Source organism: Pimephales promelas, chromosome 9, assembly GCF_988280905.1.
Source record: "Pimephales promelas chromosome 9, fPimPro1.hap1.1, whole genome shotgun sequence".
NCBI lineage: Eukaryota > Metazoa > Chordata > Actinopteri > Cypriniformes > Leuciscidae > Pimephales > Pimephales promelas.
Genome location: NC_142777.1, coordinates 6,660,899 through 6,683,392, shown reverse-complemented (window position 1 = coordinate 6,683,392; position 22,494 = coordinate 6,660,899). Strand labels below are relative to the sequence as shown.

Below are 22,494 nucleotides of genomic sequence, written 5' to 3'. Positions count from 1 at the left end.
GAATAAAAGTCTTACTGTTTTGGAACAAAACGAGGGTGAAAAAATTATGGGAACTGTCATTTTTGGCTGACTATCACTTTAATCTCTCAATAATGGCAGCAGTACCTCACAAATGTCCTTCAGGTGTTTGATATAGTGACGCTCAGTGCTCATGATCTCATTGATAACGTTGGCCCTCATCTGATCTCGGTTCTGAAGTGGTTGGCCAATGCACAGGCAGCCGTTGCTCGGGTCAGTGTGTCCATTCTGCACCTCATTGGCACTCTCAGTTGATTCTGTGGCAACATTTTCCTGGTTAACCCATAGCTGGCAGGAAAAAAACAAAACAAAGGCATAGAGTCATACATTATGCAGTTTCTCCAAGCTGTGAGTTTTGCAAAGGGGAACAGGTCTGACCCAAAATTCTCACTGGGATCGAGATAGGGCTTGCTGACTGACAGACAGTTGTTTGGACTGAGAAGTCAGGGTAGAATGGTTAAAAAAATGTAAATTAATTTTGGTAACACCTTCATAATCATGACATGACACATAAGGACGTTTTTCATTCATGTTTATGACAACTGTTATTAAGTGCCATTCGCTCAGTTATGACATTTTTAATGCAAATATGTCATTGTTTGAGATGCTTGGAAATGAAACATTGACATAAACCAATACATCATAACCTGTGTCTTTGTCATGACAACTTGACATTACTAAGAGAACACAACCTGTCATAAATATGTCATAAGCATGACATAGCAGATTAATTATCATTATCATAATCATCAGGTTAACATTACATGAAACTGTCATGTGGTTGGTTTTGACACTGGCTGTCATGAAGCCATTATAACATTTCTAATGACAAGTTGAATTTTTTACCACTGTAGTTGAGGTCATGAAATATATTCATGACACAGTTATAATGCCTCATGACAGCCAAAGTCAAAACCAACCGCATGACCCATAAAGCTAAGTGGTTCCTTAAGTTTGATAATTAATCTGCTATGTCATGTTTATGACATATTTATGACAATTTATGTTGTTTTGGTAATGTCAAGTTGTCATTACCAAGACATCTCAAACAATGTCATATTTACATCCAAAATGTCATAATTGAGCGAATGACACTTAATGACAGTTGTCACGTCATGTCATGGTTATGAAGGTGTCATGTCAGTCTTATGCACACCCCTTCAAGTAAATTGCTACCATATTTCTTTGCAGAGTTCCCATGAAGATAGTTGTTCTTTAAGTATTTGGACTGGACACTTGTTATTCCAAACGAATGACGACTTGGAGTCTTGCTCTCATGGCCTTGGTAATAAAATCTGGGTTTCAGCTTATGGTTTCTTAAGACCGCATTGTGTGGCAAGGTGGCACAGAAGCTGCTTCTAAAGTAGCATATATGCAGTTCACATAGACTTTTTTATGTTTTAATGGAGCCCAGAAATAATGGTTGCATAAATCGATTTAAATAGGAATCACAATAGCTTGTTTTCAAGTGACGTCACGCCACTGCATTGCCAAACGGAGATGGAGGGCAGGAAGTGATTTTCTATATTAGGAAGTCCGAAATTCGCATCCGAAATGTTCGCACGTTAAAAAAAAAATTCGACCTCACGTTATGTCAGTCACGCTTGCACACCGCCTCCGAAACTTTCGTCCGTCATAAAATTAATCGGATCGGGTTCGATTTTCTGCGTTTTTCGCATCCAGAGCCAGCATTTTGAGAGGTCTTTTGACAATTCAGGGCCGGGGGAGCTCGTCCTCAAATCATTGCACATATGCGCCGTGCTTTCAGTTTCGGTTTTCAATTCGATCAGGTGTTTATGTTCTCTTCTCTATATTGGATTATGAATTGAATAAACCTCCCCTTTCAATCAGATTGAAATTTAGGATCGAATAAGGTGTGATCGAGCAGCCTATTCGATAACTAATGTATTATTTGGGCACAATATATACACAATAATAACAGCCTAGCTGTTCTGTCTGCCTGGCGCTTCCACCGGGCCGCCCGCGGGTGTGTGTGTGTCCATACCTGGTCCATACCAGACACACTGCCAGTCTCCGTTCAGAATCGATTGGTTTGCGGAAATTGGTGGTCTTGTTTTTAATATGTGGCTCCAGAATCGCTAGCAAAGCATCCAACTGTCCCACTGACAATCTGAGGTGAAATTTGAATCGCTCAGGATAAATTCGCAACTCCTTGATAAGGAACTCGATTGGATGGACGTAATATTTTCTCTTTCTTCTCTTTTCAATAAGAGAGAGGGCAAAAATCATCCTTACTGCTTGACGAATCCATTTGGTATTTTTGCGTTTTTTCCCGCAAAGGTTTAATAAATACGCAACGGACTCGGTGTGCAAGGTTTCTATGCGTGACGAATTTTTAGGCTGACGAACACGAATACGCATCCGAAAATTTCGTAATCAGTGTGCAATGGCCTTAACGCACTCAAAATGTCTATCTTTTGCGTTGTTTATAGTTGCTCAAATCGATCAAAACACGAGGAGTTTTTATCGTGTGCCAAAAGTTCTTGTTCATAAGGGGGGAAAATACAAGAAATTGACAGAAAAACACCGGGAAAAATGCCTTGCAAACGTACGTCTGCGGTCGGGAGGAACCGAATGGGAAAATGCCTGTGTGTGTGTGTGTGTGTGCAGTGATCACTTCCTCAAATGTGAGTATACATTATTTATGTGGCTGATAATTACATTATTCGGGTGTTTAAATACACTTATGTGTGAGAATCCTGCCTCCTGTTGTTCTTCTCCGGGCCTCTAGAGGTCACCTGTGTTCCCTTCTGCCTTAGTTATTCCTCATGCATCCTTGTTAGCTATTATGCAGGTCACCTGTGCCTTGTTTTCCTTAGAGTATTTTAGCTGTGTTTTTTCCCCTTGTTCCTCACTTGGTTTTTGAGTCTTGGCTATGTGATTCCTGCTGTGATCTGCTGTGTTTTTTTTAAGTTCCAAGCAATCCCAAGTAAGCTATTCTTAGTTTTCTGAGTTAGTTTTTTCTCCCCTCGTGGAGTTGTTTTATTTTTCTCCTGTTATTGTTTGCATTTTTTCTCCTATTATCATTCCTCTTTCTCTGAAGAACTTTTGTTGGATTTTTGACTTGCAAAGTATCTTTTTTTTTAATAAATCTACTTTGCCTGGAGTATTGCCTTGAGTGTTTCGTTTGGGTCCAACACTACCTCCTCTGTGGCTAAGTGGTAGAACTTTCATCTTTCCACACCAGAGACCCGAGTTCGAGCCCAGCTCGTGACAGAAAAACCGAGTCAGCCATGAACCCAGAGACACTCAGTTCCAAGGACCTGGTTACGTTGATTGCTCAACATGAGGCATCTTTCCAGCGCCATGAAGCCGTTCTCAGCCAACAAGAAAAGCTGATGACCAGTCATTCTCATCTCCTGGGTGAAATGATGAGTTCCATCCGCCAGCTCTCCGAACGCCTCCCTGTTCCCTCACCTTCACCTTCCCCCGACAGGCCTTCTCCATTCACGGAGCCCCGACTTCCACCTCCCAAGCCCTTTGCTGGAGATCCATGTTCCTGCCAGGGTTTCCTCACCCAATGCTCCCTAACCTTTGAGCTTCAACCCTCAAGTTTTCCCACAGACCGTTCCAAGATTGCTTACATTATTACCCTCCTTTCAGATAAGGCGCTCTCCTGGGCCTCTGCAGTATGGCAGTCCCAGGATGCTTGTTGTGCCTCCTATGAGGATTTTGTGAAAGAGTTCAAGAGGGTGTTTGATCATCCTGTCAGTGGTAGAGAAGCTTCTAAACGCCTACTTTCTCTTCGCCAGGGTTCCCGCAGCACTGCAGATTTTGCCATTGAATTTCGGACCATATCAGCAAGGAGCGGATGGAATGATGAAGCGTTGAGGGTCTGTTTTCAGGCAGGGTTGTCGGAGCCCCTTCAAGATGAGTTAGCCACCCGAGAACCAGCTGAGGATCTCGAGTCCCTCATAGCATTGGCCATCCGCCTGGACAATCGTCTGAGAGAGCGGAGAACAGCTCGCCGCCAGGTGTCTCAGTCCCAAGTTAATCTGAGCAACTCTGTTACTCCAGTTACTGTTCCTTCATTCAGAGCTTCCCCGGCCCCTGAACAGCTCCTGGATTCCCCGGAGGACATGCAGTTAGGCCGATCCAGGCTTTCTCCCAGCGAAAGGGAACGTCGCATGAGGGAGCGCCGTTGTCTCTACTGTGGGGTTGCTGGCCACTTCCGCTCCACTTGCCCTGAGCTTTCGGGAAACTCCTGTCCCCGTCCAGCTACAGGAGGACTGTGATGGGGAAAATTAGAGCTCCTCCTACCAATGCTGTCCTTGCTATTCCAGCCACTCTGTCCTGGGGAGGCCACCAGCATCGGGTCCAGGCTATGATCGATTCCGGTGCCGCAGGTGACTTCCTGGATCTAACCTTGGCTAAGGAACTTAAAATCCCTACCCAACTACTTCCTCATCCCCAGGCAGTTACAGCTTTGGATGGCAGACCTCTGGAACCAGGCAAAGTAACAGAGGTGACTCAGTCCATACGACTTACTGTCTTTCAACACCAGCAGGAGGAGATCTTTTATCTCATTGACTCCCCTGAGTATCCTATTATCCTGGGTCACCCATGGCTGCGCAGACATAATCCCCAGATCGACTGGCCTACTGGCACCATCCTAAGCTGGGGATCCACTTGCCAACTCACCTGCAAGCTTCAGAGTCCCTCAGCCCCTAGTTCCGAGTTTCAAGAGTCTGTCGACCTCTCCCGAGTCCCCAGTGTTTACCATCAGTTCAAGCCAGTGTTCAGCAAGTCCCAGGCTACCTCTTTACCACCTCACCGAGCTTATGACTGTGCCATTGAGCTACTCCCTGGTTCCTGCCCTCCAAGGGGTCGTGTCTTCTCCTTATCCTCTCCTGAGCACTCTGCTATGGATGCCTACATTAAGGAGTCTTTGTCAGCCGGCATCATCCGTGCCTCTACCTCTCCGGCTGGGGCAGGGTTTTTCTTTGTAGAGAAGAAAGACGGGGGTCTTAGGCCTTGCATAGATTACCGGGGCTTAAACAAGATCACGGTACGTAATCGATACCCCCTTCCTCTCATGGTCACTGCTTTTGAGCTGCTTCAAGGGGCTTCCATTTTTACTAAACTGGATCTCCGCAATGCTTACCATCTTGTGCGGATCAGGCAAGGAGATGAATGGAAGACGGCCTTCAACACCCCCACGGGTCACTATGAATATCTGGTGATGCCGTTCGGACTCACTAACGCCCCCGCAGTATTCCAAGCCCTGATTAATGATGTTCTTCGTGACATGCTTAATCTGTTCGTCTTCGTATACCTGGACGATATCCTCATCTTCTCAAAATCACTGAAGGAGCATGTGGGGCATGTTAGCCAGGTTCTCCAGAAACTTCTTGACAATAATCTCTACGTAAAACCAGAGAAGTGTGACTTTCATGTTTCCCAGACTCAGTTTCTTGGGTTTATCATCACTCCCGGCCACCTGGAAATGGATCCCAAGAAGGTCAAGGCAGTCCTCAACTGGCCCACCCCTGCCACAGTCAAGGAGGTTCAACGTTTCATTGGCTTTGCAAACTTCTATAGGAAGTTCATTAAGAATTTCAGCTCGGTGGTTGCCCCCTTAACAGCACTTACTAAGGGAGGAGGAACCAAGATTCACTGGGGTTCGGAGGCTGCGGGGGCCTTCGAGGATCTCAAGTGCCGCTTCACTTCCGCTCCGATTCTTGTTATTCCTGACCCAGAAAGACCTTTTGTGGTGGAGGTGGACGCCTCAGAGGTGGGCGTAGGGGCCATCCTGTCACAGAGGGGTGAGGATGGTAAATTACACCCTTGTGCCTTCATGTCTCATCGCCTGTCTGATGCCGAGCGTAACTACCATGTGGGGGATCGAGAGTTGCTTGCGGTAAAACTGGCCTTGGAGGAGTGGCGCCATTGGCTTGAGGGGGCTCAGCATCCTTTCCAAGTTCTTACCGACCACAAGAACCTGGAGTATCTCCAGCAGGCTAAGCGGTTGAACCCTCGGCAAGCGCGATGGTCCCTGTTTTTTAATCGATTCCAGTTTCTCCTATCTTACAGACCCGGCACCAAGAATGGCAAGCCGGATGCCCTCTCTCGAGTCTACTCTCCCGAAACACAGGAGAAGCCCTTGGCATCGATTATTCCAGGGTCTAGGATAGTTGCGCCTCTTCAATGGGAACTAGAAAGAGGGGTACGAGAGGCCCTTGTCCACGAGCCCGATCCAGGTGGTGGTCCTGCCGGACGCTTGTACGTTCCTCTATCTGTTCGGGCCCGGGTCTTGCAGTGGGGTCATGAGTCGCCCTTGACGTGCCATCCAGGTAGTGCTCGCACACTGGAATTCCTCCAGCGGAGGTTTTGGTGGCCGTCCATCAAGAAGGATGTCCAGGTTTATGTGGAGGCCTGCCCTGTGTGTAATCAAGGAAAGACTACACGTCAGCGACCCCAGGGTCTGCTCCGTCCCTTACCTATTCCCCAAAGGCCATGGTCACACCTTTCTCTGGACTTTGTTACAGGACTTCCTCCATCCCAAGGCAACATTGTAATCCTGGTGGTTGTTGACCGCTTCTCTAAGGCTGCCCGGTTTATCCCCCTGCCCAAACTGCCTTCAGCCAAGGAGACTGCTGAGCTCCTAATGAATCATGTCTTCCGGATATTTGGAATTCCCCGTGATATTGTCTCTGATCGTGGTCCCCAATTCTCATCCCGGTTTTGGGGGGCCTTCTGCAGACTTATCGGGGCCACAGCCAGCCTATCATCCGGGTTCCATCCTGAGTCTAATGGGCAGACGGAACGGATTAATCAGGATCTGGAGACCACCTTGCGGTGTATGGCAGCCAGTAATCCCACTTCTTGGGCCACCTATATTATTTGGGCTGAATATGCCCACAACACCCTCCAGTCCTCGGCCACCGGATTGTCCCCTTTTGAATGCCAGTTCGGATATACCCCTCCACTATTTCCTGAGGAAGAAGTGCAAGTTGGTGTTCCCTCTGCACAGCACTTTGTCCTACGCTGTAGACGGACCTGGAAGAAGGCTAGGCGTACACTCCTGCGGACCTCCCAGAGATACCAAACCCAGGCTAATCGCCGCCGCCGGACGGCGCCTAATTTCCGAGCTGGTCAAAGAGTCTGGTTGGCTACTAAGAACCTGCCCCTCCGGGTCGAATCTAAGAAGCTTTCCCAGAAATACATCGGACCTTTTCGCATAGCAAGGAAAGTTAACCCGGTTTCTTATCGTTTGTTTCTCCCTCGTTCCCTTAGAATTAATCCCACTTTTCATGTTTCATTACTTAAACCTGTCTTGTCTTCTCCCTTTGCCCCCCCCGCAGACCCCCTCCACCTCCCAGGATCATTGACGGCCAGCCAGCCTACACAGTACGCCGGATACTGGACTCCCGGAGGGTCCAGAACTCTCTGCAGTATCTGGTGGACTGGGAGGGCTACGGACCGGAGGAGCGCTCCTGGGTTCCTGCCAAGGACATCCTGGACCCAAGCTTGATCCGAGAGTTTCGCTCCCTGAGGCCAGGGTGTTCTGGAAGGAACGTCAGGGGTCGTTCCTAGAGGAGGGGGTCCTGTGAGAATCCTGCCTCCTGTTGTTCTTCTCCGGGCCTCTAGAGGTCACCTGTGTTCCCTTCTGCCTTAGTTATTCCTCATGCATCCTTGTTAGCTATTATGCAGGTCACCTGTGCCTTGTTTTCCTTAGAGTATTTTAGCTGTGTTTTTTCCCCTTGTTCCTCACTCGGTTTTTGAGTCTTGGCTATGTGATTCCTGCTGTGATCTGCTGTGTTTTTTTTAAGTTCCAAGCAATCCCAAGTAAGCTATTCTTAGTTTTCTGAGTTAGTTTTTTCTCCCCTCGTGGAGTTGTTTTATTTTTCTCCTGTTATTGTTTGCATTTTTTCTCCTATTATCATTCCTCTTTCTCTGAAGAACTTTTGTTGGATTTTTGACTTGCAAAGTATCTTTTTTTTTAATAAATCTACTTTGCCTGGAGTATTGCCTTGAGTGTTTCGTTTGGGTCCAACACTACCTCCTCTGTGGCTAAGTGGTAGAACTTTCATCTTTCCACACCAGAGACCCGAGTTCGAGCCCAGCTCGTGACACTTATGTGGCTGTTTGTGTAACGTACCAGTTTCCAAATTTTGTAAAGTCAAAGTATGTCTGTAAGACGAGTTAGTTGCTGATATCTAGCCTCGATGGCAGGCAAATCTCTCAATTCAGTTGAAAATCGGTCCTCTTCATAACGTAAGGATCACGTCCAACATATGTTTCGATTTTCTTTTTATATATTTCTCTTGTAATAGCGTCTAAAGTAGTACAGTACGGATTTTCCTCCATCTCGTCCATTGCGCTCTTCACTCCTTGCCCTCCATCTCCGTTCCGCGCGTCAACACAATCACGTGACTGCAAACCACCTATTCTGGGAAACACTGAATCACACTCTTGAATGTTATATCACGATAATACAGTCGTGCTCAGAATTAATGGCAAAAATAAATCTGTATTGTTTATCCTTTTGATCTTTCGTTCAAAAAATTGGCAAAAATCTAACCTTTCATTGACGTAAAAGAATTTAAAGTGGGGTGCAAATCACATTGGCATTTTCTCCAATACTATTAATATTAAATATTAAATTTAATTTAAATGTTCACGGTTCCCGCCTCCTTCGTTCCATAACAACTGAAATGCATTACAAATACTTTTTGCAATCTCCTTTTGTCAAGATAACAACTTGTTTTCTCCTATAATGCCTGATGAGTTTGGAGAACACCTGACTAGAGATCAGAGACCATTCCTCCATACAAGATCTCTCCAGATCCTGCAGATTCCCAGATCCATGTCGATGCTTCTTCTACTCAGTTCTGCGCACATCAGGTTAGGGAACTGGGACTGTCATGGCAGAAGTTTAATTTTGTGCTCCGTAACAAACTTTTGTGTTGATTTTGATGTTTGTTTTGGATTGTTGTCCCGATGGAAGATCCAACCACGGCCCATTAGAAGATTTCTAGCATGACTTTTATCTGTTGATATTTGATAGAATCCCTGATGCCATGTATCTGAACAAGAAGTCCAGGACCTCCAGCAGAAAAATATCCCCATAACGATAAAGATATTAAAATGTATTTTATAGGCTTTCTGACCCCCAAGACTCAACTAATCTCTGCAATTCTTCATCTGTGATCCTTGAAGAGTCTTTGGCTACTCATACTTTCACCCTCACAGTCCATTAAGAAAATATCGACAAGCGTCCTTTTCCTGCAGATTCGTAACATCTTTAGTTGATTGGAAATTCTTAATTATTGCCCTGATGGTCAAAATGGGAATTTTCAATTCTTTAGCTATTTTCTTACAGCCACTTTTTTATTTTATGATGCTTAACAATCTTTTGATGCACATCAGAACTATATTCTTTGGTTTTACTCATTGTGATGGATGATTAAGGGGATTTGGCCTTTGCATTTCCTCATTTTTTAAACTCCTGGGAAACATGAAGTCATGGCTGGACAATTTCATATTCCTAGTCACCCTGGTGTGCTAAAAAAGGTAAATATTAATGGGAATATCCTTCAGAGATATTTTACTCATAAAAAAATTCAAGTTGTGCCAATAATTGTGGCCAACGTGTTTTGGAGAAAAACATTTATTTCATAATGTGATTTCCCCTCATTTTTAATTCTTTTATTTCAATGAAAGGTTGAATTTTTGGCATTTTTTTAATGAGAGATCAAAAGGATAAACGATGCAGATATATTTTCACAGCCACGTTTGATCATATTTACCAGAGATGCCATTCATTCCGAGCACGACTGTATGTCTTCAGGATTGTTTCCGTGGTGGGTCAGCGCTAGTATATTTTGTGGTTTTAAATGCACTGAGAAGGGTTTGAAGGTTATGGAAAAGGGTGATGTTTCAATTTTGTTTTTAAAATTCACTGAATAAATAGAAAAAATTATGTACTTTAAAAAAATTAACTGGGTATTATGGGTAAATTCCAAAAGTAGTGTGGTACTTCATTAGTTCAAAGTAATGTGAAGATCGTGCATCCCTTTGTAACACACACTGGATGTAAGAAACGTTGTCGAAAACATCTATGAAACTTGCTTCATAGTCTTATTGTGGGTTTTTTTGTATGTTAATTATGAAAACATGTTTTCCGTGTAAAATAATTTAAAGTAAAGTACGAATTTTAAGGCACACTATGTAATTTTTTGTTGCTAATTCAAAACAAAGGCGTATCTTGATGACGTTGTGATTTCGGCTCGAGAGCAGTGGAGCTTTTATTATGCCGCAGACGACCTCTCCAGGGGTCTCATTTATAAAACTGTGCGTAGGATCCTTACTAAAAGTGTACGTGCGCCCGAAAGCCAAAAATGGCGTACGCCAAAAAATATACAGATTTATAAAACCGTACGTACGCCAGAACCTGGGCAGAATTCCCTTTATAAATCCCAGTCAGCGGAAGAATGCGCTCACATGCGTCTCTTCCCCGAAATAACCATATGTGACCCCGCCCATGAGAACCCGGCTAAAGTCGCAAGATCTAATTTTGAGATAAAGAGTGTAAAGTAGTCCTAGTCATGAAAAATATGAAAAATATTGAATATTTTTTTATACTTGTAAATGATAGGTTAGATACTAATGTTTCGAAATATAGTGTTTAAATTCTCTTCTCTAACTAAATAAATATGAAAATTTACACTTTAATTGACATTTCCCCCCGAGAAATAGCGGAAGAAAAAGCGGAAGTTAGTTCCACAAGTCAGATTTTCAATCGGCTGTGAGTTTAATGTTTGCGGATAAACACCCGGTTATTTGGGTGTCATTCGGTTCAGGAACTTCTTTTCTCCCATTAGAAAGTTAATACAGATCATAAAATAAATGCGCATCAGCGTCACTAGCTCTGTTTTTTTAGTATGACAGGAAAGTTGCGACTTAAGGCGGGTATGGATTTCTCAATGGATTGCTTCGTATTACATCGGAAATTTTAGGAGTACTGTTTTTTTTTTATTGAAGATTAACTTGTGAATCTAACTAACATATTTTAAGGACGTGTCAAGCTGCAACCTCTTGAAACATTCAATGTTTGGACACTGACTGACCGTATGCTGCACCACTGCTGAGGAGATTTCTGGCATCTCGAACCAGCGACGAATGTGATTGCTACCCGATATGGCAGCGCGAGAAGAGTTGATTGCATCCTGTCTTAATAAATTGTTTTCAAGTAATTTAGGAGGGATAGCCTCAAACCAAGATCTTAGAAATTGTATTGAAGATTATTTTGTCGGACATGAAATCAGTGATGATGATGGGGACTCTTGCTTCGACGAGTCTGAAGTGTCTGACGAGGAATTTGATGAAGGTAGGCTATGCTCTGTCTTCAATCCTATAATTTTTATTAACTTTAGGTTACCTTGCATTATGTTCTGCTTAGATAACTTATTGTCAGTAACATCGAATGTGTGCCAACACAGGTTTAGGCTATTTCATGAAAATGCAGACAATGAATTGGATTTATTAACTCTGTTACCTTGCATTATGTTCTGCTTAGATAACGTATTGTCAGTAACATCGAACGTGTGCCAACACAGGTTTATTTCATGAAAATGCAGACAATGAATTGGATTTAGTGCTAATGCTGTTGATTGTCTTGTTTCAATTAGTTATTATGCCCCTTACGATCTTTATTGATCAGACTCTGAATGTCTTGTTCATCACCTAGCTTTTAGTCTGTCCCCTGTTTGTCAAGACAAACTTTAAGTTGGCTTGAGAAAAATTAGAATAGAAAGTATGAAAAAGTTTTAAGTAGTTAGAAGTTTAAAGTAGTTTAAAGATTAAAGTAGTTTGAAGTTTAATTTACTGTACTATAATAATGATAATAATAATAAGTTTAAGTACTACTATATCAGTAAGATTACTAAAGGCATCTTGAATGTATTTTATGAATAAAAATTTAATGTGCATTTTCAGACCAAGACCATACTGATGAGGAGGAAGAGCCGGTTTTAGTGGTTGAACCCCAAGCTGTAAGTCTAGGAAATATTCAAGTGGAAAAGCATCTAGAATCTCAATTTGCCTCCAATGCTGGACTTTCAGATGCAAAACTGAATGTTGTTTTTTCTTGCAACTGCAAGTTTTACAATGGAGGAAAGTGTTCATCTTCATTCAAGCACCAAGAGTTGCTGTCGCTCAGGATGAGGTATTTGGAGATGGATAGTGTGGCCCTCGATCTGGTCGTGTTAGGTCAAATCCAAAGTCACCTGCACTGTGGGGAAGAGACAGTCCGGACTAAAAAAGCATCACAGACTGCACGGAAACGTAATCGCCTAGATTTTTTTTATGAAGGGCGCAAAATATGTCGGGATACTTTCATGTATATGCATGCCGTGTTTAAAGATCGCTTGGCTGCATTAATCAAGCATTACCTGCAGAATGGTGTGACTCCTAGGATCCATGGGAACAAGGGAAGGTTGCCCAAACATGCATTAGAAGTTGATGACATCAAAAGAGTGGTTACATTCATCCACAACTACGCAGAGGAAAACGCCGTGCTTCTTCCAGGGAGAATACCTGGATACAAGAGAGATGACCTCAAGTTGCTGCCCTCCTCCATCAGCAAAGTTGCAATTCACAAGCTGTTTAATGATTCCTGTGAGACCAGTGGCCATCGAGCTTTGAGTGAGCGAACGTTTTATCATCTCTGGCGGCAGTATGTGCCTAACGTGTTGCCGATGAAGCCGATGTCAGATCTATGCTGGACGTGCCAAAAGAACAGCACTTTACTGTTAAAGGCCTCAAAGAAAGACCTGGATGAGAAAACTGAAACATTTCGGAAAGCTGAGGAACATCTGTTGCAGGCCACAACAGAGCGGTCATTTTACAACAACAAGGTGCAGCAGTGCCGCAGAGTTGTAGCTGAGAATGGTGTAACCAAGCTGCTGGATCCTGGGAACAGTGTGCCCAATTCTTCGTCTGCTTTTGAGGTAATTCACTGCCCTATGCATGGTACACTCACTGTTATTGCTATGTTGTTATACTGTATAGAACATGCTGTTACAAAGACAAAATCCATCGATTAAGCTTTCTTGTGATATCTGTCATTAAAGGGATACTCCACCGTTTTGTCATGTTAAACTATGTTATTCCCTTAACTAAGACGAGTTGATACATACCTCTGTCGTCTCAGTGCGTGCGCTCAATCGCTCTGGCGTGCCAGACATTTTGATCGCACTCAACTAGCCCAGTTAATTAAATTTGGGCCAAGCAGAGAAGCGACCAAACACCTCCACGTTTTCCCTATTTAAATACAGTTACATGAGTAGAGTAACTCGACCAAGCACGTTGACACAAAATAAAACGTTTAGTTAAGTGCTATCAAAGTGTCTCGCACGGCAGAGCGATTGAGTGCATGCACTGAGACGACAGACAGTAGGCTATGCATCAACTCGTCTTAGTTAAGGAAATAACATAGTTTAATATGAAAAAACGGTGGACTATCTCTTTAAGATCTAGCTTAATGTAATTGTTTTATAATTGTTACAATTTCATGTATTTAGTTAAAATTATGTAATTGACAACCTGGCACCATTTGTGTCTGAATAGAACTTAATTTCTGATGATGCATTAACAAATTCAGTAAATCTTATCTGTCCTCTCTCTATCTCTTTAAGGTTCATTACAGCTTTGACTTTGCGCAACAGGTCCATTACCCTCACAATCCTATGCAACCAGGACCCATCTTCTTCAAGACACCACGCAAGTGTGCTGTGTTCGGCGTCGTGACGGAAGGGCTTCCACAGATGGTGGTCTTCCTTTTAGATGAGGCAACTGTGGTAGGCAAAGGGGCCAACTGTGTCATCAGTCTTCTAGACTACTTTTTCGACAATTATGGTTTGAAGGAGACCCACTTGCACTTACATGCAGACAATTGCTCAGGCCAAAATAAAAACAATGCAGTCATTCAATATCTTCTTTGGCGTGTTGTAACAGGGAAGCATCAGAGGATTACCCTTTCATTCATGTTAACCGGACACACCAAGTTTGCTCCTGACTCTATGTTTGGCCTGTTCAAGCGCAAGTACAGGAATTCAAAAGTTGACTGCTTGGCTGACATTGAGAATGTTGTGTGCAAGGCTTCTCCAAGTGGAATGCTGATCCCTCAACTGTGTGGTGATGAGGCGGGCAATGTCATTGTTCCCATGTTTGGCTGGGACACTTACCTGTTACAGTTTTTCAGGAAGCTCCCCTCCATCAAGCCACTCCATCACATTGATTGCAGAGCAGATGGGACTGTAATGTGCAAGACCCTATCAGAATCTGAGCCAGTCACACACAAGTTGCTGAAGTGTGACCTAGCAGATGTACCGTGTGAAAAACCTGCCACTTTAAACCCAGAGGGTCTTAGTGAAGAAAGGAAAAAGTACCTTTTCCATGAAATCAGGGAATTTGTTGCAGAAAATTACAGGGATCTGGTTTGCCCTGACCCAGACATGCAGATGGAAAATGCTGTCCATGCAGAGGTTGTGACACCTGCTCCACCCCCAACTCGTGGTGTGGGAAGACCAAAAAAGACCCCACTTGCCAAAAGAATAAAACTGGCATAAACATGCATGCACTCCAGAGTTAGATTTACACTTTACAGTTAGATTTCTAATAATTAAAAAAAAAACCTTTGTGATTTATATTGGTTATTATTGTTATTTATATTGACTGACCACGACCACGTGACTGACCACATCATCGTCTGGCGGACTGCCTAGGTGGAGTACGTTTTCCATTCTCTGTTGTTGGGCCCACCGCAGGGCTATCAATGAAGACCTGCTGCCGAAGTGTTGACTTGACTGACCATGTCTTTGTACAGTGTTATTTATTCCTTTTTGTTAATCACCGCAGGGTGAGACTGTTCTAGGTTAAATGAATGTTGTGTTTACTTGTGTCTTTCTGATATGTGCTATTTATTTACCTATTTATTTTATCTCTCTCTCTTTCATTATTATTAAATACATTATTATGAATTATTCTCGAGTTGTATTGGCAGGTTATTTCTTGATTATGCATGTCCTACTATTAGGGTGCTGGTAATGGTAGGCCTGTACAGTAACTCTGTACACAGTAGTGTGGTATTTCTTTCCTCCCCATGCGTTTCAATGTTATTTGTATGCAGTTTGGTCATGCATATCATGTAAAAAGACTCATATTTACCAAATTAATAGAATTCCCCCTTAAACGTATCATACATCATTGAATAGGGGAGGATTTAAGCTTTAATTTGGTATATGACACATAGTCAGGGAAATTATGGATCAGAGGTTTTGTCAGAGGAATTGCCATTTTAAATTGTACTTATTTTCAAATTGGAATTTCTCAAAAACCTAAAATTCTGAGCTCGGAATTCTCCAAATCTTTAAAATGGCCTAACTCAGTCAAAATTAGGTATATCAATGAGAAAATTTCACAGCCTATTCCTTAAACTGGGTATAATTACCTGATGTAAAAAAAAAACATAACAAAAAAAATGACTTTAGCTGGGTTATCACAGGCAGGGTCACATATATGGAGCTTAGAACGCCTAGTTTAAATATGCATATCCTCATCTGCATATCATTTGCATGTGATTATTCATCCACGTGAGACCATGTTAACGTACAAGACCTTAGGAAAATATGAAATTCAGATGTGCCGTGTCACAATAATTTTTTTTTTTTTTTTTAGTAGCCTATATCCTTGCCTTGTTTTTGAATGAATAAATCAAATAGTGTCAAATACATTTCAGAGAAAGATTTTCTCAATCTTTTCAACTGGCCAAATAGTATTTTTAATGAATTTATATTTTTAATGGAAACAGATAGACATGGTTGTGGATTATGGAACTATTTTCTCAGACAATCTGCTATTATCATAAAACACTGCATGCCAGAGGGAAAATGTTCAAAAGCATTTCATCCACAACAAATATAGCCTATATTTCTATTTATTTTTTGTAACTTCTCAGTAATGATTTCATGTAGTTTAAGTGTTTAACTCCATTAACGAGAATGGCATATTTAATCTAAATGTTTATCAGAAGTAAAACAGTTTAAATCATTATTTCATTTATTTAAACTGTTATTGAGAAGGTGCACTTTATTTATTAGCCTACTCATGAAGATTTAAGGTTCATCTGCCGTTAGATTATGTGCGTCAGTTTCACTAAACGGCCCAACGCGCATGCTGGCTCGGACACGAAGGGATGGATATTGGCTTCAAGTGATTGGCTTGGTCGGTGAAATTTTATTCTTGGGCTATTATCTTTCTGTATCCTATATAGTATAATTTTCTTTAGATTTTCGTTCTAAAAGTGACCAAAAAGACATTTAACTACAGCTCACCATCAGTGTCTCCAATTCCCTTTGTCTCCAGAATGTGCGTACGCACGGATCAAAGTTTGCTTAATGGTACGCACATTCTCCCGTCAACAGTGGTGGAATGTAACGAAGTACAAATACTTCGTTACTTTACTTAAGTAAATTTTTCACGTATCTTTACTTTACTTAAGTACAATAAATAGTGCCTACTTTTTACTTTTACTTCGTTACATTTTGCAGCAATTATTATACTTTCTACTCCACTACATTTCTACAACTTCTGTTACATTTTCGTTACATTTTCTGATCAGTTTTTCCCCTGCCAAAACGTAATCTGACCGTCCGTTCGTTGCACGTTTGTCTCACCAGTGACGTTTGGTTGCCATAGATACAGTATATAAACCCGGTCACACTAAATGCGTCTCTCACGCAGTGTGTTTATCATGCAACTCATACGCGAAAATTTGTTTTTACGTGCATAGGAAACACACCGTGTGTAATATATGTTTGGTTTGGTTAGGATTATGGCAAGCCAAGAGGTTCAGAATTACACCATAAATGAATCGCGTTTACTGCCAAACATAGTTATTAACATAAAGTAAGGATAAGCATGATATTGCCTAATTGCAAGCTTGTTTCAGAAATGGTGACATTTTTTTCCATCATTATTGAACATCATTATAGGAGTAGGCTATTAGGTTGAATGAGTTAGAATTAAATTTTTTATTAATCATTAGAAAATAGACATTAAGATAATAAATTGTTATGCAGGTACTTTTACTTTTAATACTTAAAGTACATTTAAAATAAAGTACTTTTTACTTTTTACTTAAGTATGGTTGTCATTGTGTTACTTCTACTTTTACTAAAGTAAATATTTATCTGGGTATTTGTACTTTTACTTAAGTACTGAGATTCAGTACTTCCTCCACCACTGCCCGTCAAGTTAGTTTTTTATAGATCACAAACTTTGCGTGGAAACTGGCGTACGTACGTTTCCAGCCCCGTTTTGTGCATACGCACGCTTTATAAATGAGACCCCAGGTCATATATGTGGGGTAACAGTTTAGATACATTTGAGTGTGTTGAAAGTTATGTTATAACTACTCTGTGTGTTTGCTACTATGCGGCTACACTTGCTACACACTGCAGCGAACTAGATTGATATTATGTATGATAAAACATGGTACTTGTGGTAAATCAAGAGGTTGCGCTATATAACAATGATTAGTTTTCTGTCGATGAATTTATCCAAACAGTTGCTCAACTGTTTGATAAAACACATAATATATTAAAGCGTCTTTGGTGTTTCTATGGTTTCTACAAAAAAAAAAAAAAACTGTAAATCGAGGGTAACGCAGGTATGGCGACGCACAGACACGGTTAAAACTGCTTGTTTATCTGGATTTAAGCATTCTTTGAAACATTTAGGATAATGTAAAGCAGCTGCTAACATTCATTTGAACGTGAGGCCTGTGATTTGGAGGCTTTTACAAAACTGATCCAAAGCAGCACATGTAATGAAGAAACATGCTGAATGCTTATGTTCTAAATCTACTTGAAAAGCTATGATTTCAATTGGATGCTTTAAATGATTTGTGAGAGACGGCTGTGTTGACAAAATCAGCAGCACTTGATGAGATTTGAGCAGCTGGGAACGCACCTTTGCTGTTGTGTTATGGAACCTTGGAGTTGCTATAGGGTTGATATAGAAAACTGGTTTTGTGTAAGGTTGAGGAGGGTGGGGATCAACCTTTGGAAAGAATGACAAAAATACACTGTTTTAATTTACTCTTGTTGTGGAAGAATAGAAATGGAACAGTGAGATGGAAGTGGCTTGGCAACACTGATTCAACACTGACTGCGTTCATTTCAAAGTCCAGACACACGCATCTAATCAGGATCAGTGTCCCAAGACCTCATTTCTTCACTTGAGACCTTGAGCCGCATCACAATTAACTAGTAAGATCAATGACCTAATAAGGTGAGATGGGAGAGGTAGTCCAAGATGTGACTGAAACCTACCCTCACAAAGCTGGCGGGGAACCAGCCCTCCTCATCATCGATTTGACCCCACCACCAGTCTTTATTGGAGGCATCCAGGACTTTGATGACGTCTCCCGCCTTGAACGCCAACTCCCTCTCGGCCATCGTCACGTGATCCCATACTGCCTCTGCGCTGACCACTGAACCTCCGCTGATCAACTGTAGAAAAATACAATGACCATCATGGAGAAGCGTTCATTCTTTCGCATACGTGACTGTTTCGAGACACACTTCCCCCATGTGCCATTCCTCAGAAAACAGGTAGTTATGTCTCATACTAGTGATGTATGTCTCGAGACCACGTTTGTCACGGCCTTGGCGGGCTTTGGTCTTGATCTTGTCTTGGTCTCGGATCTCTCGGTCTTGTCTAGGTCTCGGGAGATTTTCATATTATCTTAGGGTATATAATATGCAGAATGAGCCTAAACCATGCTTTCTTGCAGTGATTCACAGGCTCATTTATAATTCACACATGCAGTACAACACTGTAAAAAATTTGGAGTAGGATTTACTTGAAAAAACCTTGCTAAACGATCTCACTCAGAAAATGCTAGTAAATTTACAAAGATTTGCCAAGTAAAAACCTAAACATATTTATCAGTAGCTTTAATTAGAAATCTTTAAGTTAAATTTACTTGGAATGTGGAATTAAGTAAACTTTACAAAAAAATAGGTAATTTTAACTCGGCTTGTAAAAGGTTAATTAATACCGATTTCCTTTGCCTTTTTTATTACACTTCACTAAAACAATTATCTTGAATTTTATTAGTCATTAATAGTATGTTCTTTACTTAGATCATCTAAGTAATTTATATATACATCATGTCAGACTTTACGCCTTATGTGAATGCAAACACCTCAATACTTGGTAGACAATACACAATGGTGGTAACATTTGATGGATCGTTTTTGTGTTTGAATGTGTCGTTTTAAGCAAAAAATGTACTCGAAATGTCACAAAATGGCAATTTACTAATACTGAAAACAAAAATCAATGATAAAACAGTGTAAATACAGCTGGAAACTAGTGAAAAATGAACTTCATTAATTATTCAAGGTCCAGTGCATGATGGGAACCCCAGTATCAGAAAAGTTGAGTAATTTTTACTTAATTTTATTGAGTTGATATTACACTTTCACTTATACTCGCTTGAAATAAGTACTGATATGGAATTTACTTAGTTTTTTTAAAATTCTTGCCTCAACTAACTTTTTCAAGTAAATTACATTGGGTTTTTTCACTAGTATTTACTTAACCAAAAAATCATTTTTTACAGTGAACAATTACTTGTCCTTTATGGCATCTATCTGCTTGTTGTGACGTAAGGAATGCTGTTTCCGGGTACTCTGTTTCAAGCGAGAATAGTGATGGCTCGATCATGAACTAATTATCATTTTGAACAAATCTTTAATATGACTCAGGAACAAAGAGTTGTCTCAGAGGCTGATTTGTTCATTCTGCATTGACCAAGCATGCACAAAATCCAATAGGATCTGCACAGGAAACAGACATTCGTTCACCTCTTGGGTTTGAGTCACATGACAGCTGTATTGGATACAGAAATTAGTTAATAATTCCCAACCTTCCTTGCAAACAAGCACGTAGTACGTTTTTTTTTTTTTACTATTTCCTTTTTGATGCATTTCTGGTCACAAATTTCTTACAGTTTATAAATTTGTGAATTTCAGTCATGATGGTTCCTTTCCAAAACTCGCGATGAACGAACAACTTAGACCCGAAGACTCGGGAGGTGAACTAACCGACATGGACGCCAATCATTTTAACGATTCATAAAAGGTTAATCATTTTGTGACCATCCGAGATTTTAAGTAATTTAAACCCTAAACTTTTTATTTTATTTATTAATGATATATCTGAAGCTTCTAAAGAGATGAATTTTTTGTTATTTGCTGATGACACAACGGTATTCAAGTCCGGGACAGATATAAATGAATTAATGACCATTATGGAAAGGGAAATGTCAAAATTAAAGAAATGGTTTGATTGTAACAAACTGTCTTTAAACTGGGATAAGACAAATTATATGGTTTTTGGAAATACGGGAAAAAAAGAAGGTACAAAATTAATCATTGAGAAAATAAACATCGAATGTGTTCCAGAAATCAAATTTTTGGGGGTTGTCCTAGACAGTAAACTTAGCTGGAAGCCTCATATAGAATATATCAAAGGTAAAATTAGTAAGAATATTGGTATTCTATATAACGTTAAACATATACTAGATGAAGCTTCATTACAGCTTCTATACTTAACCTTAGTTGTTCCATATTTAACATATTGTACTGAAGTGTGGGGTAATGCATGCAACAGTTATACAGATAAGTTGTTTGTACTCCAGAAGAAAGCCATAAGAATTGTGACTAACAAAGGTTCACGAGACCACACAAATAAAGTGTTTATAAAACTGCAGACTTTGAAATTTAAAGAGTTGGTCAGTTTCAAAATACTACAAATTATGTGGAGAGTGAAAAACAATTTAGTACCAACACATATTAAAAATAAATTCATGTTAATCACAGACAATAACAACAGAAGAAAAGGCCATTTTAGTGTACCATATTCACGTACCTCAAAAAAACAAAAGGGGTTTCTTGTAATGGGGATTAGTTTATGGAACTCTTTGGATAGAGGTCAAAAATCATGTAACACGATTGTTCAATTCAATAAAATGTACAAAAAATCTGTACTTGAAAAATACGAATGAAGTAAGGCATAAGAAACAATGTTTTATTTATTTATTTATTTTTTTTTTCTAAATTGGTAATTGTTAATTACTGAGATGTGAAGTAATACTGAAGTAATATATATATATATATATATAAAGTAAGGAAAAAAATGGCGAGCCATCTGTTCTGTATAAGCTTAGATTATTGAAAAAAGGGGAATTAATTTATAAGACTATGTCTTCTTTATGCTCCTATTCAGTAATGAATGTTATTATTTTGTTGTTGTGGAGATTATTGTTGTGTCTATAATAACATCATGACTGAATAAAGAAATTTGATTGATTGATTGATTGATTGATAATTTACTATTCTCACCACCTTATTAAAAAATTGCCATGTCTTTTTTAAATTGTAGTACTTAAATCAAGGTTTACCAAGGTGTTACTGTAAATTTACCTGACTTTTCATATCAACAGAAACATTTACTTGAGACTCCCCTGTTTCAGAGCAGTCATAGTTAATGATATTCTGAAGCCCACCGGCACGTTGACGTGATTGGTTACAAGGTTGTTTGTGACGTAAAAAACACCAGCGATTTCAAACCGCATTTTTGAGACTGTCTTTGGTTCACGGCAGTTTTAAGGAGAAAATGCTCCGCAGCAATGGTGTTGACTTATGAATTTGCACATGGTTTGTCTTAAAGTAACACAGTCTCATCCCAAAAAGTCATATAACTGACGTTTTGGGACGTATTTTGACCATACGTCAATATCCGCCTTTTTAGGGCCCCCTTAAACGTCGGTAGATGGCGATCCCGGGCCGTCATACAACTGACGCTTTACCTTTAACGTCAGTTAGGTGACGGGTTAGGTTTAGGGTTAGGTTTAGGTATGGGGTAGAGTTACGATCCCATAACCTCATCTACCGACGTTTAAGGGGGCCCTAAAAAGGCGAATATTGACGTATGGTCAAAAGACGTCCCAAAACGTCAGTTATATGACGTCTTGGGATTAGACCGGGTTGCTTAAAGCATATTAAAAACATATAAACAACATTAAAAACTTGATTTTCACCACATGTAGTCTTAAATGAAGTTCAAAACGTAGAACGTAGGTTCAGTAGGTGCTCGGGTTCGAGCCTCCTCCAAGGACAGCAAGCCAAGTTAGTTTAATTTTAACCTTTAAGGCTGAATGGGCACATGAACTAATGAAACACTGATTGCTCAGCTTTCTTTCTTAAATCAAGCAACTCATGTGATATAAACAGTAAAACACACAGCAGGAGTACTCTTGATTGGCTGTTTGGCTCCTCTGACAGTGTCACCACGAGGATGAGTGCAGTCAGTGCATTTGTCGATGGTTGTCTTTGAACTCATCTGCTCCGTACAGGTACCGCACATTAAGACTCCAGC

The 22,494-nt window shown here is 40.7% G+C and overlaps 2 protein-coding genes across 10 annotated transcripts in view; one reads left to right on the top strand and one right to left on the bottom strand.

The window, feature by feature from the left end:
- The window catches only part of arhgef9b (Cdc42 guanine nucleotide exchange factor 9b), a 106,868-nt gene that overhangs the window by 50,527 nt on the left and 33,847 nt on the right, over positions 1–22,494 (bottom strand). For 7 of the 9 annotated variants that reach the window (XM_089134706.1, XM_089134708.1, XM_089134709.1 and 4 more), the window contains exons 5-7: positions 18,378–18,557; positions 18,016–18,105; positions 106–306 (exon numbers count right to left, since the gene is read on the bottom strand). In XM_089134706.1, the coding sequence (XP_088990832.1) occupies positions 106–306; positions 18,016–18,105; positions 18,378–18,557 (471 nt within the window). The remainder of the gene's footprint in view (positions 1–105; positions 307–18,015; positions 18,106–18,377; positions 18,558–22,494) is intronic. The other 2 variants (XM_089134705.1, XM_089134707.1) reach the window with 1 other exon arrangement.
- On the top strand, positions 12,387–14,631 carry LOC148977476 (uncharacterized). Its single transcript, XM_089135212.1, has 2 exons — positions 12,387–12,992; positions 13,680–14,631. The coding sequence occupies exons 1-2, from the start codon at positions 12,387–12,389 to the stop codon at positions 14,610–14,612; spliced, it is 1,539 nt and encodes a 512-aa protein (XP_088991338.1). The 3' UTR covers positions 14,613–14,631.